This window comes from Ambystoma mexicanum, chromosome 12 (assembly GCF_040938575.1).
Source record: "Ambystoma mexicanum isolate Mex_15411 chromosome 12, UKY_AmexF1_1, whole genome shotgun sequence".
In the NCBI taxonomy this organism is placed as follows: domain Eukaryota; kingdom Metazoa; phylum Chordata; class Amphibia; order Caudata; family Ambystomatidae; genus Ambystoma; species Ambystoma mexicanum.
Window position 1 is genome coordinate 42,086,069 of NC_090936.1, and position 12,280 is coordinate 42,098,348.

Below are 12,280 nucleotides of genomic sequence, written 5' to 3' on the forward strand. Positions count from 1 at the left end.
GCCAATGGTTATCTTCAGAGGGGTAACCGGGTTCAGGATATATACCTGGGTCCATACATTTGCTAAACTGCCTTGACCAAATGAATACTCTGGATGCCCAATTTGGAAAGTCGGTCCTTCAAAGTTGCCCGATTTAGAAAGGAGTCCTCGTTCTCAGCCCACCCCTGTTCTCTTCAGTACTGCTGTGGGAGTCTGCCAGAAGATGAGGAATCTGTAGGAGGATGCTATCAAGTAGTAGAATACATTACTTACTGGGGGTAATGTTCTTTCTGCTGGATGGCTACTTCCACTATTCCTCATCGCCCTCCCGATTTTCCACAAATAGAGAGAGACGATATATATCGTAGGTGGTAAAAAAAGACAAAAAAAGAACAGAGCAGCTAGAAAGCACATGGAAAAAGGAAATGAGGTCAGGGGGGGCTGGGCTCCTTCTGTACTGACAGTGTAGTCACTTCCGGTGTCAAGTAACAGAGCAAAGGACGAGGTTGACGCTGATTGGCACGACGCCTCAATACTGGGAAGTAAAATGTTTCTGTTGTCAATTGTGCAGTCGAGATAGATAAGAAGCTAAATAATCAGTGGAAGTAGCCATTCAGCAGAAAGAACATTGTTCTTCTGTGGGATAAGTTTTTCTAGAAGATGATTGTTGCATACCATGATTCACTGCATCCGGCTAGAGGGCAGACATTGTTCATCATGATGGGAATAAGTTATATAAGATCGGATACAAGTCCTCTCTTTTCACAATGAAATCAAGGAGGGTATGGACCAGTTTGTTGACAAGGTGCGCATACGCCAGACTGCATACCAGCAGATGTATGAAGGTTGTGTGAGCATGAAGAAGATATTCACTGGAGACTTGGTGGGTGTGGAATCCTTCCAAGTTTCAAGGCCAATCTGTAAATTTTCCTTCCAGAATGGTGGTGCTTGTGGCCCTACACAATGTTGTGCGTGAAGATGGCCGGAGTTGGAGTAAGAGCAGAATTGTTTGCAATCAAGGAGCACATAGTGGAGTAGATACAAATTGGGACAGGAATGAAGGTGGTGAATGTGAGCCCTGATGGCTGAGATATCCAATGGCCCATGTACTACGGAATCTCGGGATGGGAGGGCGGGGAGAAGGTCAAGGCATAAGGGCTAAAACTAGAGTTCCAGCCATTAAACTAAAGGACTACGTCCCCAAGCACAGATTACTTGTTATTTCTAGATTTACTCCCCAAACCCAGTCTTTCCTTCCCTGGTATTCAATGCTTGTTGCATGTCCGGTATTTCTGAGGGTTCTTTGTTCAGTTGGTGGCTAGTAGTAAATAAAAGTGTGGCTGTGGAAGGGAGACTGGTGCAGGGTCAGTAGCTATAACTCTTAATGAACTACTGTGAGGTCTCGTGCCCTGCAACCTCAACAGCTCAGCAATAACCTTGTTGTGGAAGCAACTTTATTCCACCTTATGTTATTCTCTAATGGAAGCTATACATACTCTCCAGCTTGCACTTGGACTCCTTGCAATGGTATATGCTTCATGTCTGTGTTATGATTTCTTTCATCCTTATAAAATCTTGGCCGTATAGGGAGTTAGTGAGATGTTACTATCAGGAATGTTCAATTAACCGTTGCCACAGATAGAGAGATTATTTTTACTGATTTTGCTAGAGCTAGTTGAAGAAACTGGTTTACCTATTGAAGCCTCTGAGTTGGTTCTTATCACCGTACAAAAGTCTGTTATGGGCAGCTCTGTGAACCGTTTCCTCCAATATAAAGCATACCTGTAGGAAAAGAAGGAAATTGATCAACACCCTGTTGGAAGACTGACAAACGGGCAACTGCGATGTGAGCTAAAATAAAACGTCTAATGGAGACATTCCTCCCATGTATTACTCAACTTTGAATTATCCCAGGCACTTTCAGCTGAGTCGTCAATCACCCTCTGTCGTTGGTCCCATCTCATGCCCAAACTGCGTTATTGACGTGCAGGTACGAAGCCATCTGCGCTATTTTCTTCCCTTTTTTCTGTGGCAACACATCAGAACATTGAGACGGTTACTTGTCAGAAAATGTTGATCATGACTTCAAATAATCTAGTTTCAGACCTCTACATCATGTAATTGATCGATGTCAGTGACAGAACCACACTTTGCGTGTCTTTTCTGCTTAGGAAAAGATCATGAAACCAAGGAGTGTGGATCCTGTCAGATGATGACACATAAGGCGCTTAGAGAAAGACTGGCAGGGCTACATACAGGCATGGCCTCTTCGAAATCAACACTGGTAAAATCCAGGGTCGACACTACATCCCCTAGAAAATTAGCACTAAGCCTTGAGTCATCGAACCACTATTTGAGATCAGGGAAAAGATCAAGCATTCCTTATCGCCCTCCCACTTACTCTGCAAATCATGGAACTATCGTGCTCCCCCTACACTGGTGAGCGATCTAGTCAGCTATATCAATTTTCCTCCACCTTTCCGGTGTGAGAAAAAGCAGAACTACAGAAAATGGGTCCAACTGCTACGTACTTGCACGCCAATGACGATGCCTCAGAACGAGACGGAACTGCGAGAAGATGGTCGACGATGAAACCGAACAGCGCAACCTACTGCCTGAAGAAAATAATTCCAGTGTTGACTGGGATAATTCAAAGATGAGGAATCCGTGGGAGGATTTATGAGTCCACCAGAAAGAACATTACCGAAGGAAAGCAATTTGTTCATTAGCTGCAATGATTTAAACAATGCATCACCCATGCAAACTTCCTCTTGAATTGCCATCCCTGGTGTTAGACAGTCATGCATTCTCGCGAGTTAGTGCAGTTTACAAGCAATATTTAAAAAACAATCTTTTCCACTTATATATGTGGAGAGTACATAAATAAGTGTTGGGAATGGGCCAGCCACTTAAGTATGCAAGAACAGGCTAACTACAGTAACATTAAACACATATTCAATAGTCAGCTCTTTCTATATCTCAAGTCCTTGTTGTGAATCAGGGACGTTCAAGATGAGAAATGTAGGGGCAGAGATACAAGGGCAAACGTGTCCTTCGCTTTCTGATCCCCAGTACTTTTGCAATGTGAAGAATGCAGGTGCTTTTACTACACAGGGCTTCACTTTCCTCAGTCCCCTTTCGGTGATACTGAAGCCAAGCTACAATAATCATCTGTGCTCATCTGACATAACACTGGGTGCTCAGGCCCCTCCACATTAGCAGTAACACAAGTTCAGTGTAAATTCGGCAAAAACAAGCTACAGGCTACTAAATGAGGAAACCTTCCCAAACATAGGTTCACAGAACAACTACATGTTTAGTCACCAATGCACAGCGAGCTGCGCCTTCTACTTTACATATACCCTCTCTGTCCCCACCAGACCAGCAACCCTCTGGTGTTGCAGTGCGGTCATCCACTAAATCTTGGGTTTTCTTCTGCCGTAAAACATATACCCATGTTTCAGCAGCACAAGCCACATACCACCTGTACCTGGGTTCTTAGGACTGTACTCGTCAACAACACTAGGTCTCTCCCTCTACCCACCTAAACCCTCAACCAACCCTTCTTTCAATGCATACCCATGTGCAATGAAGCTGCATAAACATGTCAAGTTAATGTGGTGGTGGAGGAGGTGCTAGCAGCATAAAGATGTGTGTGGGGGTTCACCTGTGTAGTGTAAGGGTGCAAGTAGATTCAAAAAGGTGTGTCTGTTAGTTAGGGAAGTAACTTAAACTTCTCCATCATGGATTTGTCAGCATTAGTCATAAATACAATATAAAGTGGAAACCTAAAGCTTAACTGTATGAAGGGCATGGCAGATAGCCATGCAATATTTTAATTAACCACAACTACCTTTGACATTGCAGAGGAGACCCCTTCCTCCCCCCTCGAAGCTGGAAAGGCATCCTGCCTCCAATTAAGTGAACAGGGAAGCTTGTCCCACTTGATTATCTACTCTAGCTTCCGAATCAAGACAATAGCCCCAAACGAAGCCATTGTGAATCATGACAAATAAGGTCACAAACGTAACCACTGTGCAAAACACACTAAAGAAGACAATAAGCATGCACAGAAAGAGGCAGACTGGAGCTTCTGCAGAGCATGAGCAGAGGAAGTGAGGAGGCGGGAAACGTGATGACAGTTGCACAGATAGATGAGTTGTGGAGATGTTGGAAGTGGCGGTACTGTGTGATCAAAGGAGTACTGGGGAGATGCGTTTTGGAAGGAAATGGGAGAGGATAGGTGGGAGTGAAGAAGCAATGTGGATTCCAAGGGGGCTCCCCAGGAAAATAGATAAGGGAAGCTGCAAGAGGAGGACGGACATGGACAGCCAATAGGACGAAAACATAGCCAATGAAATCGGCAAGGAACAGCAGTACAATTATTGATTCTGTGCAATCCTAGCCAACATCGTTCAACAAACAACTGCAAAATAGAGGTTGCACAATGGCAACAGTACATAAAGGACAGATAGGACTCTGTAACTGCCATGCAAATATCTGAAAAGGGAACAGGAAAAAGTCCCACGACTCATTTTGGGGAAGCACTTGGAGGTTAGTGCCCCCTCGAGTCAGTGGGGGATTGGCCTGTGGGCCATATATGCAGAATCCCCTTTTCACCCTTACTTGGTTTGCATCATAAGGCAGGGGAGAGTGATGCCAGAGATACATGTACACGCCCTCCACAAATTAAAGCCTCAAAACCCTCTTAGCCAGTCGCAAAGTCCCAGAATAAAATATGAACATTAATTCATTGGAAAACAGCTTTACCCACAAGATACTTTTACAATTCATATTGTGACTGTTGTAAAAAAAAAAAAAAAGTACACAGTAGAAAATAAGACATTTAAAATGCCCAGAGACACCCACCCGCTCAAGCCCTGAATGCCCATGCATGAAACAATGTTGCCAGTTTGTCGATTTCAGGAAACATATTTACCTGTAAATGAGTACTGAGGAGGTGGCAACATCAGGAATCGAAGGTGGTTGTATTCTACAAGGAAGTAAATGTGGCAAACGGCCTGATGGTGGGAGACCACACTGAGGAAGAGCTACAAGGGAGCCATTGCAGCGAGGACATCCAATGTAACCAGAAGAGAAAGAAGGGAGATTGAAGGTGGAAAACACGGGGAGGTGGAAGTAAAGGCTAACTGTAATTTGACTAGTTACAAAATACTGAAACCTGGACCCAGATGTTAGGAGTAGCGAGATGCCGAAAGGGTCACTATAAGGCAGAAATCAATCAATCAGTCAATCAATCAATCTCTCCGATTTGGGAGCCCTAAAACCTGCTGTGCAAGAAGAACTGCAAAGAGCGTGACTGCCAGGGGTGTCCGTGGGGTATTACAGAAGGGGCAGATGTACAATACTGATTTAAATCAAGAGAGGAGTTGGGGGGGGGACTGTGTCCTTGCCCAATTTTCTTTTAATGTTTGCACCAATGGCCTGCAACGTGTTTTAGAAAACATGTCAACTGATGTGCCCTTGTATGGATCACATCAATTACCAATGCTGGCGAACACCGACAATGTGGTTTTAATGGCAAGAACTCGAAAGGTTTTCAAATGTTAATTGACGGTTATACTTCCATTATGAAAGACAGTATGTTTTAAATTAACGTTGGTAAATAAGTGTTATAAATTGTCGTAAAACAAAACATACATTTCTTTTAGATCAAACACAGTAAACATGGAAGAATTTGATTATTTAGGCTTCTGCTTTATTTTGGAGTTTAATGGGTGAGGGCATGTTATGAAGCAGGTGGTGTGAGAAACCAAAGGGTGTCTCACCTACTAGTCCCCGGGATCTCTCTCTCTCAGGTAGCTAGGGCACAGCCATCGCCTTTGTATCTAGACCCTGGGGGTGACCAGTGCAGGAGGATCAGCTTGGTGAGGGGTCTTCAGGGAGTTGGGGTGAGGCGACTGATGGTGAGACGCGGTATTCCCCCCTTTCCCGTACACATGACCCATCCTATTTTTATAGGATTCTCAGATGTCCCAACTCCCCCCCCCCCCCTTTCACACAAACACTGGGCCAAGGAAGAGGGTGACAGAGTAAAGAGGCTAACCCCTACATATCACATTGGACATGTCCTGCTAATCAGGTCAGGCAAAGTCAGGCACTTGACTTTAAGTACACACATCTGATACCAATGCCTTCCCGTCCAGATAAAAGGTGGAGCATAGGGAGACACACTGAGCAAGGTGGAACACGAGCAAGAGCAGAACTTCCGGGATGAAGGCAAACCTACTGGAGCAGAGCGATGAGAGCATAGGGTAGAGAAACCCAGGAGTTCCCTGCAAGAGGTTGTTACCTCCAAAGAGCTGTGAAAGACACGTAGAGAAGGCCAAATCCCAGACAAGAGGAGTGCATTGTGTTTCAAGGATGCCAACGAGTGGCATTAACCTTGATTCGTGAATTAAAAATGCAAAGACAAGAAAGGAATGCACACAGCCTGTGAGCTGGCAAGCGACATGAAAGACAGGTGTGTGTTAAGCAAAGATTGAGGTTGCAACAGTGTATCGCAGAATTGAAGGCTGCACACGTGTGGATGAGACATGAAGGAAGGCAGACCTGTGCTGAACTTTGAATTACTGATAGCTGTGAAACCAGCGAACTGAGTAGCTGAGTGGTCCGGGCGAAAGCAAGTAGCCCATTCCAAAGTCTGTGAAGTTGAAATGTTTTTATTATGAAGTGATAAAGTGAATGAACTATAAGAAGCAAGTGATCAAAATTTATCCCGGGAAAGGGGGGTAAAAAGGTGAATGTTGAACTTTTGTGCATGTGACATCGAACTACCCAGACCAACAGACACTGGGGCAATTAACACAAGAGTGTGAGCTGAAGGGAAAGTAGAAGTGGTCCTGCAGAGGTCTATAGCAAAAGCCACGCACATTTGAAAGTCTTTGACATTAGGAAAATGTGCAAGCCCGGCTGAGGGAGACCGAAGTGTCATAAGTTAGGGGAAGGGAACCCCTAAAGGATGTAAATTAAACGTGGGGAAGGGAACCCCTGCAAGTGTTGCGTTTGAAAGGTCCAAGCCCGACTGAGGAAGACCTACGTGAACTTTTTGTGTTTTGTAAGCTGGGAAGAGAGACTTTAACGTGAAAAGGCCAGGCAGGCCTCGATCCACGTTTTGAACTGCCTTTGTTTAGAGAATCTGAGCCAGGGTGCGTCATCCTGTCTACAGGGACCGCCTTACTCCATGTGACCGCGTTCGACATAACGTGGGGAGGAGAGCTGACTCAGCCACATTTATTCTTTATATTCTAGCACTGATTTTCCTGTGCATACATATTCTCCTTTGCACACTTTTTGTACAAGAGATAGGGCAGGCATTAGGTTTTGTTAGTGTGGGCCATTTTGATTTGACTGACTCAACTAGGACTGTTTTATTTATTATTTGATGGTAGAGACAACTCCCATCCTAGCTATAGGGCAAAGTAGGAATGTTTCCAAACACAAAAATTGAATAAAGCTTTTACAAATTGTACCTTTTGTGTCAGTGTCGTACTTGTGATACCATGCCCCCCTTACACTAGGTAAAATGGCTCAAGCAGTAGGCGCGTTGTGTCGGCTACTGCAAATAGCATGTCATCCAGTGGATATTATACTTAAGGTCTACAGGGCAAAGATACAATCTAAAATTCACCAAACACCAAACTAACAGACCAATAGACCAACGCGCTCCACCCAGGTACACGTACTAACCATTCCTAGATTCAAACTACAAAAAGCAGGTGGCAGCCGCTTCCCTGTGGTAGCTGCCAAACTACGGAATGCTCTACCACTGTCATTAAAAGTCGAACCTTCCCTTCTGGACCTTTAGAAAAAGCCTGAAAACATGGTTCTTTGCACACTAACAGTAATTCTTACACACATGACCTGGTGAAACCCCTTTTGCATAGTTGCACCGTAGCGGTCCTGATGTGCAAATCGGTCATCTGACCTGGGTATAGGGGCGAAAGACTAATCGAACCATCTAGTAGTTGGTTCCCTCCGAAGTTCGGAAACCCTTGTTTTATCTGGTAAACGAAGGATTAGAGGTCTTGGGGCTGAAACTGCTCTGCAAAATTACCTTTCATCAACTGTTAAGATGGATTTCTGAACTCGGACCTGGAGGGGCAGAGGTTCAGAAGGCCAGCCAAGTTTCTTGGAACAGGGTAACCTCTGGACAAGCCAGACCAATCAGGGTAGTGATTGCGGCGGTCAAGACTAAGTCTCAAGAGGGGTGAGGGTGACGGAAAGACCTCAATGAGCTCACAAAGCAAGGACACTTACAAATTACTCCAGACAGGTGTTATATTAAAAATGTACACATTACAAGGCCTTTGTAACATTGACCATAGCAAAGAATCACGATAATACTAAAGTAAACCAACACATCACAATCAATACAATATGAATACAAGACCGAGGGGTCTAAGGAGTTAGGAGCACGTAATATGTAGACCACCTAGATGGGGAGGAAAACAGGCAGTGCAAGTAATCATTAGACCCAGTTCGACATCTGAAATACACCTAACTAGGAGGAAGTCCGAGCTCTACGAAGAGAGGAGCCTTATGCTCAAAAGTACCTGCATGTGCTGGTGCCAATGGACAAAAGAGGGCCTCTTCAAGGATATCAGGCAGTTCAGGAAGGTGAATTAAGCGATGCAGAACAAGTCCCCACTACTCAAGCAAGGCCTCCACTTGTGGGCAGAGGCAGGGCGAGAGTGCGGGATAGAGTCGGTATTTCGCAACAGCGGTAGAAAAGAAACGGGCTCCTGCGCGAGGGGCCACCGGTTGGGGTATGGACTACCCACCGGTTCCCGACGCAGGCAGACCCAGACTTCTCCAGTTCAGTTCACGTTGCTGGCAGGTTCAGTTGCGATGATCAGGACGTCTCGACACCGTGTAGATTCTGCGAGGCAGGATGAAGGGTCGAGGGTGTCCCAAAGGCAGCGGACGTGCACAGGTTGTTACCACAGCAGGGCAACACGGCAACTGCGTTTACTCTGGTCCGGGCGCACTCGTCTCACTTCAGACCTGGGAATGCCAAGTGTGCGAAATTCGGTGTGAGGGTGCCGTGGACACAGAGCAAGCAGTAGACCAAGTTTCGAGGGCTTCCCCGAAACGGCGGCGGTGACAGAGCAAAGCATCCTGCGTAAGCTGGTCAACCCACTGGTTGGCCCAGGGACACTTCCGAAGAGGCTTACTTGCATGGTTTGATGAAGGTAGCGGGAATAGTTGATCCCACTATTCCAATGGGTCGAAGCGCCTTCGCAGACCCTCTAGGGCGATTAGATGCAGAGGGGTCTCGCAGGACGACAGCAGTTCAGGGTGCCAAACCTTCAGCGGGTCACCAGCGGTTCCTCAACTCAGCTTCTTGTTGCATGATACTTGGCTCCTTATCCCTTGTTCGGTGTGAACTCAGGAGATCGACCAGGTAGTGGTGTTTTCAGCCTCCCCGTATCCAAAGTTCCCTTCACGCCAAAACGGAGAGGACCCAATGGGAGATCTGCTCACAAACACTCACAGCATACGTGGACCTATCACAGACCAGTGGTCCCACGCATTCAGGACACTCCAGACTCTCTGGCACCCAGGATGTGTATTGGGAACAGATATCCCAGCCTACATCCTGGAGGCACACACAAGGCATGCAGAAGTCCGCGAAAGCGTTGTGTTTCGCGGGAAAGTGCATGGCCAAATAAGGACTGCCCCGGGTTGGCTCGACCTGGGGGAAGGTGAAGGGGCAAGACGGTCAGCGGACAGGACAAAGAACCTTGTGGCATGGTCATTTTGGAGCCAGGCCACTCATTTGTGCCAAACGCGGTAAGCGCGGATAACATGGCGAAAAAGGGTTCAAAACACAAGAGAAACGATAGTTTCCACCAGTCCTGTCCGTGACACACTTGCACATTTCATAATAAGTCCAGCAAGAGTTTCTAGGGCCCTTGGAATGACTAGGGACCCAAGAGCACGGTAAAGTAAGTTACAGTGCACTCTTGTTTCATGTTGCACAAAATCTTCAACATGAGGAAAGGACTAAGGGAAACGAAGTCTCCCAGTACTGACTGTCTTAAGGGCATGTCAATTTCCCCATAAGAATTGAGCGAAAGCCCAGAGGAGTGCGGCGGAAGGCTGCGCTTCTCCGGCAAAGTCTAGATCAGGGTGTAAAACAACATCAAAAAGTTTGGGGGTTGCCACATGGAGGGAAAAGTACATACAATTATGAAATCTTTCCTAACATCAACCACACCTGTATTCGTATACTGTACCCAATAGGTAACTGCTTTTATCTGTGATGTAACTGTACTTTCTAATCTCTGCTGCAACTACATTTATCTACAATGTGTCTGTACTTGCTAATCTATGCTGCTGTAACCTCACTGTACCTGTCAAGAATTGCGCCCAGATGCCTCAAGGTTATGTGCGCTATATAAATGTGTAAATAAATGAATATAGCCTGCTATGGTCATGAAATCCTACTGCATATTCTAATGTTGACAATATTTTTTGTAGAATATTATTAGTCTAAAAGTCAGCCCCAATCTATGCAATGTACACATCGAATATGGATTAGAATATATTGTTGATACTGTGGGAATTCAGCCAACAATACCCTAGTTATCTCTGTGGAGTAATGAGCAGGCAGCACTCTAGATTGTGAGTGCGCAATGTGACAAATCTGGAAACATGTCCCTTCTTCCCCAGGGGAGTCGCCCTCTTTGACACTATGGAGTTGAGCCCGCTAAGCAAGACCTGCCATAGGGATCAGTGAAAGCGGGACCTCACTGCGAGTGACTCCCATTCCTACAAGGAACCCCCTATGAAGAATACTCTGCCTGCATATATGGGAATAGAAGAGACTGGTGTTACTTCTGCATCCAACAAATACTGACAGTGCTTTTATATCATTGGCTCATTGTAATGCTGCCCTTGAACTCAGAAACTGACGAAAGGCAACATGGCCCTTTGAAGTATGGTGGCGAGAATAAGGGGGCGAGGAACCTTGAATGGAAGAGAAAGAATCGTACGAAGAACCAAACCTCTGAAGGGGAGGGGCAGAGTCGCACTACAACACGAAACAAGCGATAGCATGGAGAGAAGGCAACGATAACACAACACCAATGCCAAGAAAGTCGATACCGCCTTCTTCGGGGATGGAAGGACCGTCTTACCTGGTAGTGTGACCACGCTGCAGCCGTGGTGGGTCTGGTGCTCACAAAACTAGGCCAGGATAGAACAGAGGAACAAATCTCCACTTGGAAACCAAGGACCGCAGAGACCACTGAATCGAGCAGAAGCAGACACTTATGTGAGAAATTGGATGGTGTCTCACCCGCTAGTCCCGGGGATCTGTCATCCAGGTGGGTAGGAAAAGGCCACTGCTTTTGGATCCAGTTCCTGGGGGTGGACCAGTGCGGGAGGATCACTTGGATGAGGGGTTTTCGGCGAGTGGGACACAGGATGGTGAAACGCGGTATCCCCTTCCCTGTGACATCTTTTCCCCGTCCTACCAGGTAGGATACTTAGGAACTCAACCCCCCCCGACCCCCATTCCCGACACAAACGCTTTCTCACGGACAGCTTACTGTGTGCGAAAACAGACTAACACCAGAGCCATATACCTAACATGTCCTAATACAATGGTCAGGCAATTACTATTCATTACACACACCTGACTTCGATCACACTTCTTCACACGGATAAAAGGCGCCCAGTCAGCTGTTGACTTCCCCAGTTTCTCTCCCATGCAAATTTAAGGCCTCTCCGACAAGATGGTTTTAGGCAGGCCTTCCTTTTTCTCCTTCGCCCCTTGATCGGTCTTTGTTCCCTCTGCATAGAGCAAGTGATTTTTAATGTATAAGCCACACCTAAACTAACTTTTTTATTGGAGGATTATCCTATCTTCCCCTTCCCAAGAGCAAATCCCTCTCTACCGATAGGCCCTTGATTGAAACAGAGAGGTACACACCTTCTATCATTTACAATTTTTTTTGCATGACAACTTTTTCCACTCAAAAAGTCCCTAAATGCCAGAATGTAGTAATTTACTAATAAATATCATAATATATAGATATTAATGATCTCCTACTCATGACAAAATATTGGTGGAGCTTACTTTCATTTCAGCACGTTATTGCACAGGCGCGCTATGATTCTTCCCCCCTTTATGCGGAAACTCACATAGTTGGGAATATGAAACTTCATAATCAAATACCTAATTTAACAAGCCATTAGCTCCGTAACTTTCCGATTTCTAACCTTTCCGGGGCAGCTAGAAACACCTTTTGTGTTATAACTAAAATTCCCC

The 12,280-nt window shown here is 45.7% G+C and overlaps 1 protein-coding gene across 3 annotated transcripts in view; it reads right to left on the bottom strand.

Annotated features, from left to right (window-relative positions):
• The window catches only part of ZNF277 (zinc finger protein 277), a 415,867-nt gene that overhangs the window by 303,567 nt on the left and 100,020 nt on the right, over positions 1 to 12,280 (bottom strand). For all 3 annotated transcript variants that reach the window (XM_069627913.1, XM_069627912.1, XM_069627914.1), the window contains one exon: positions 1,673 to 1,761. In XM_069627913.1, coding sequence (XP_069484014.1) covers positions 1,673 to 1,761 — 89 coding nt within the window. The remainder of the gene's footprint in view (positions 1 to 1,672; positions 1,762 to 12,280) is intronic.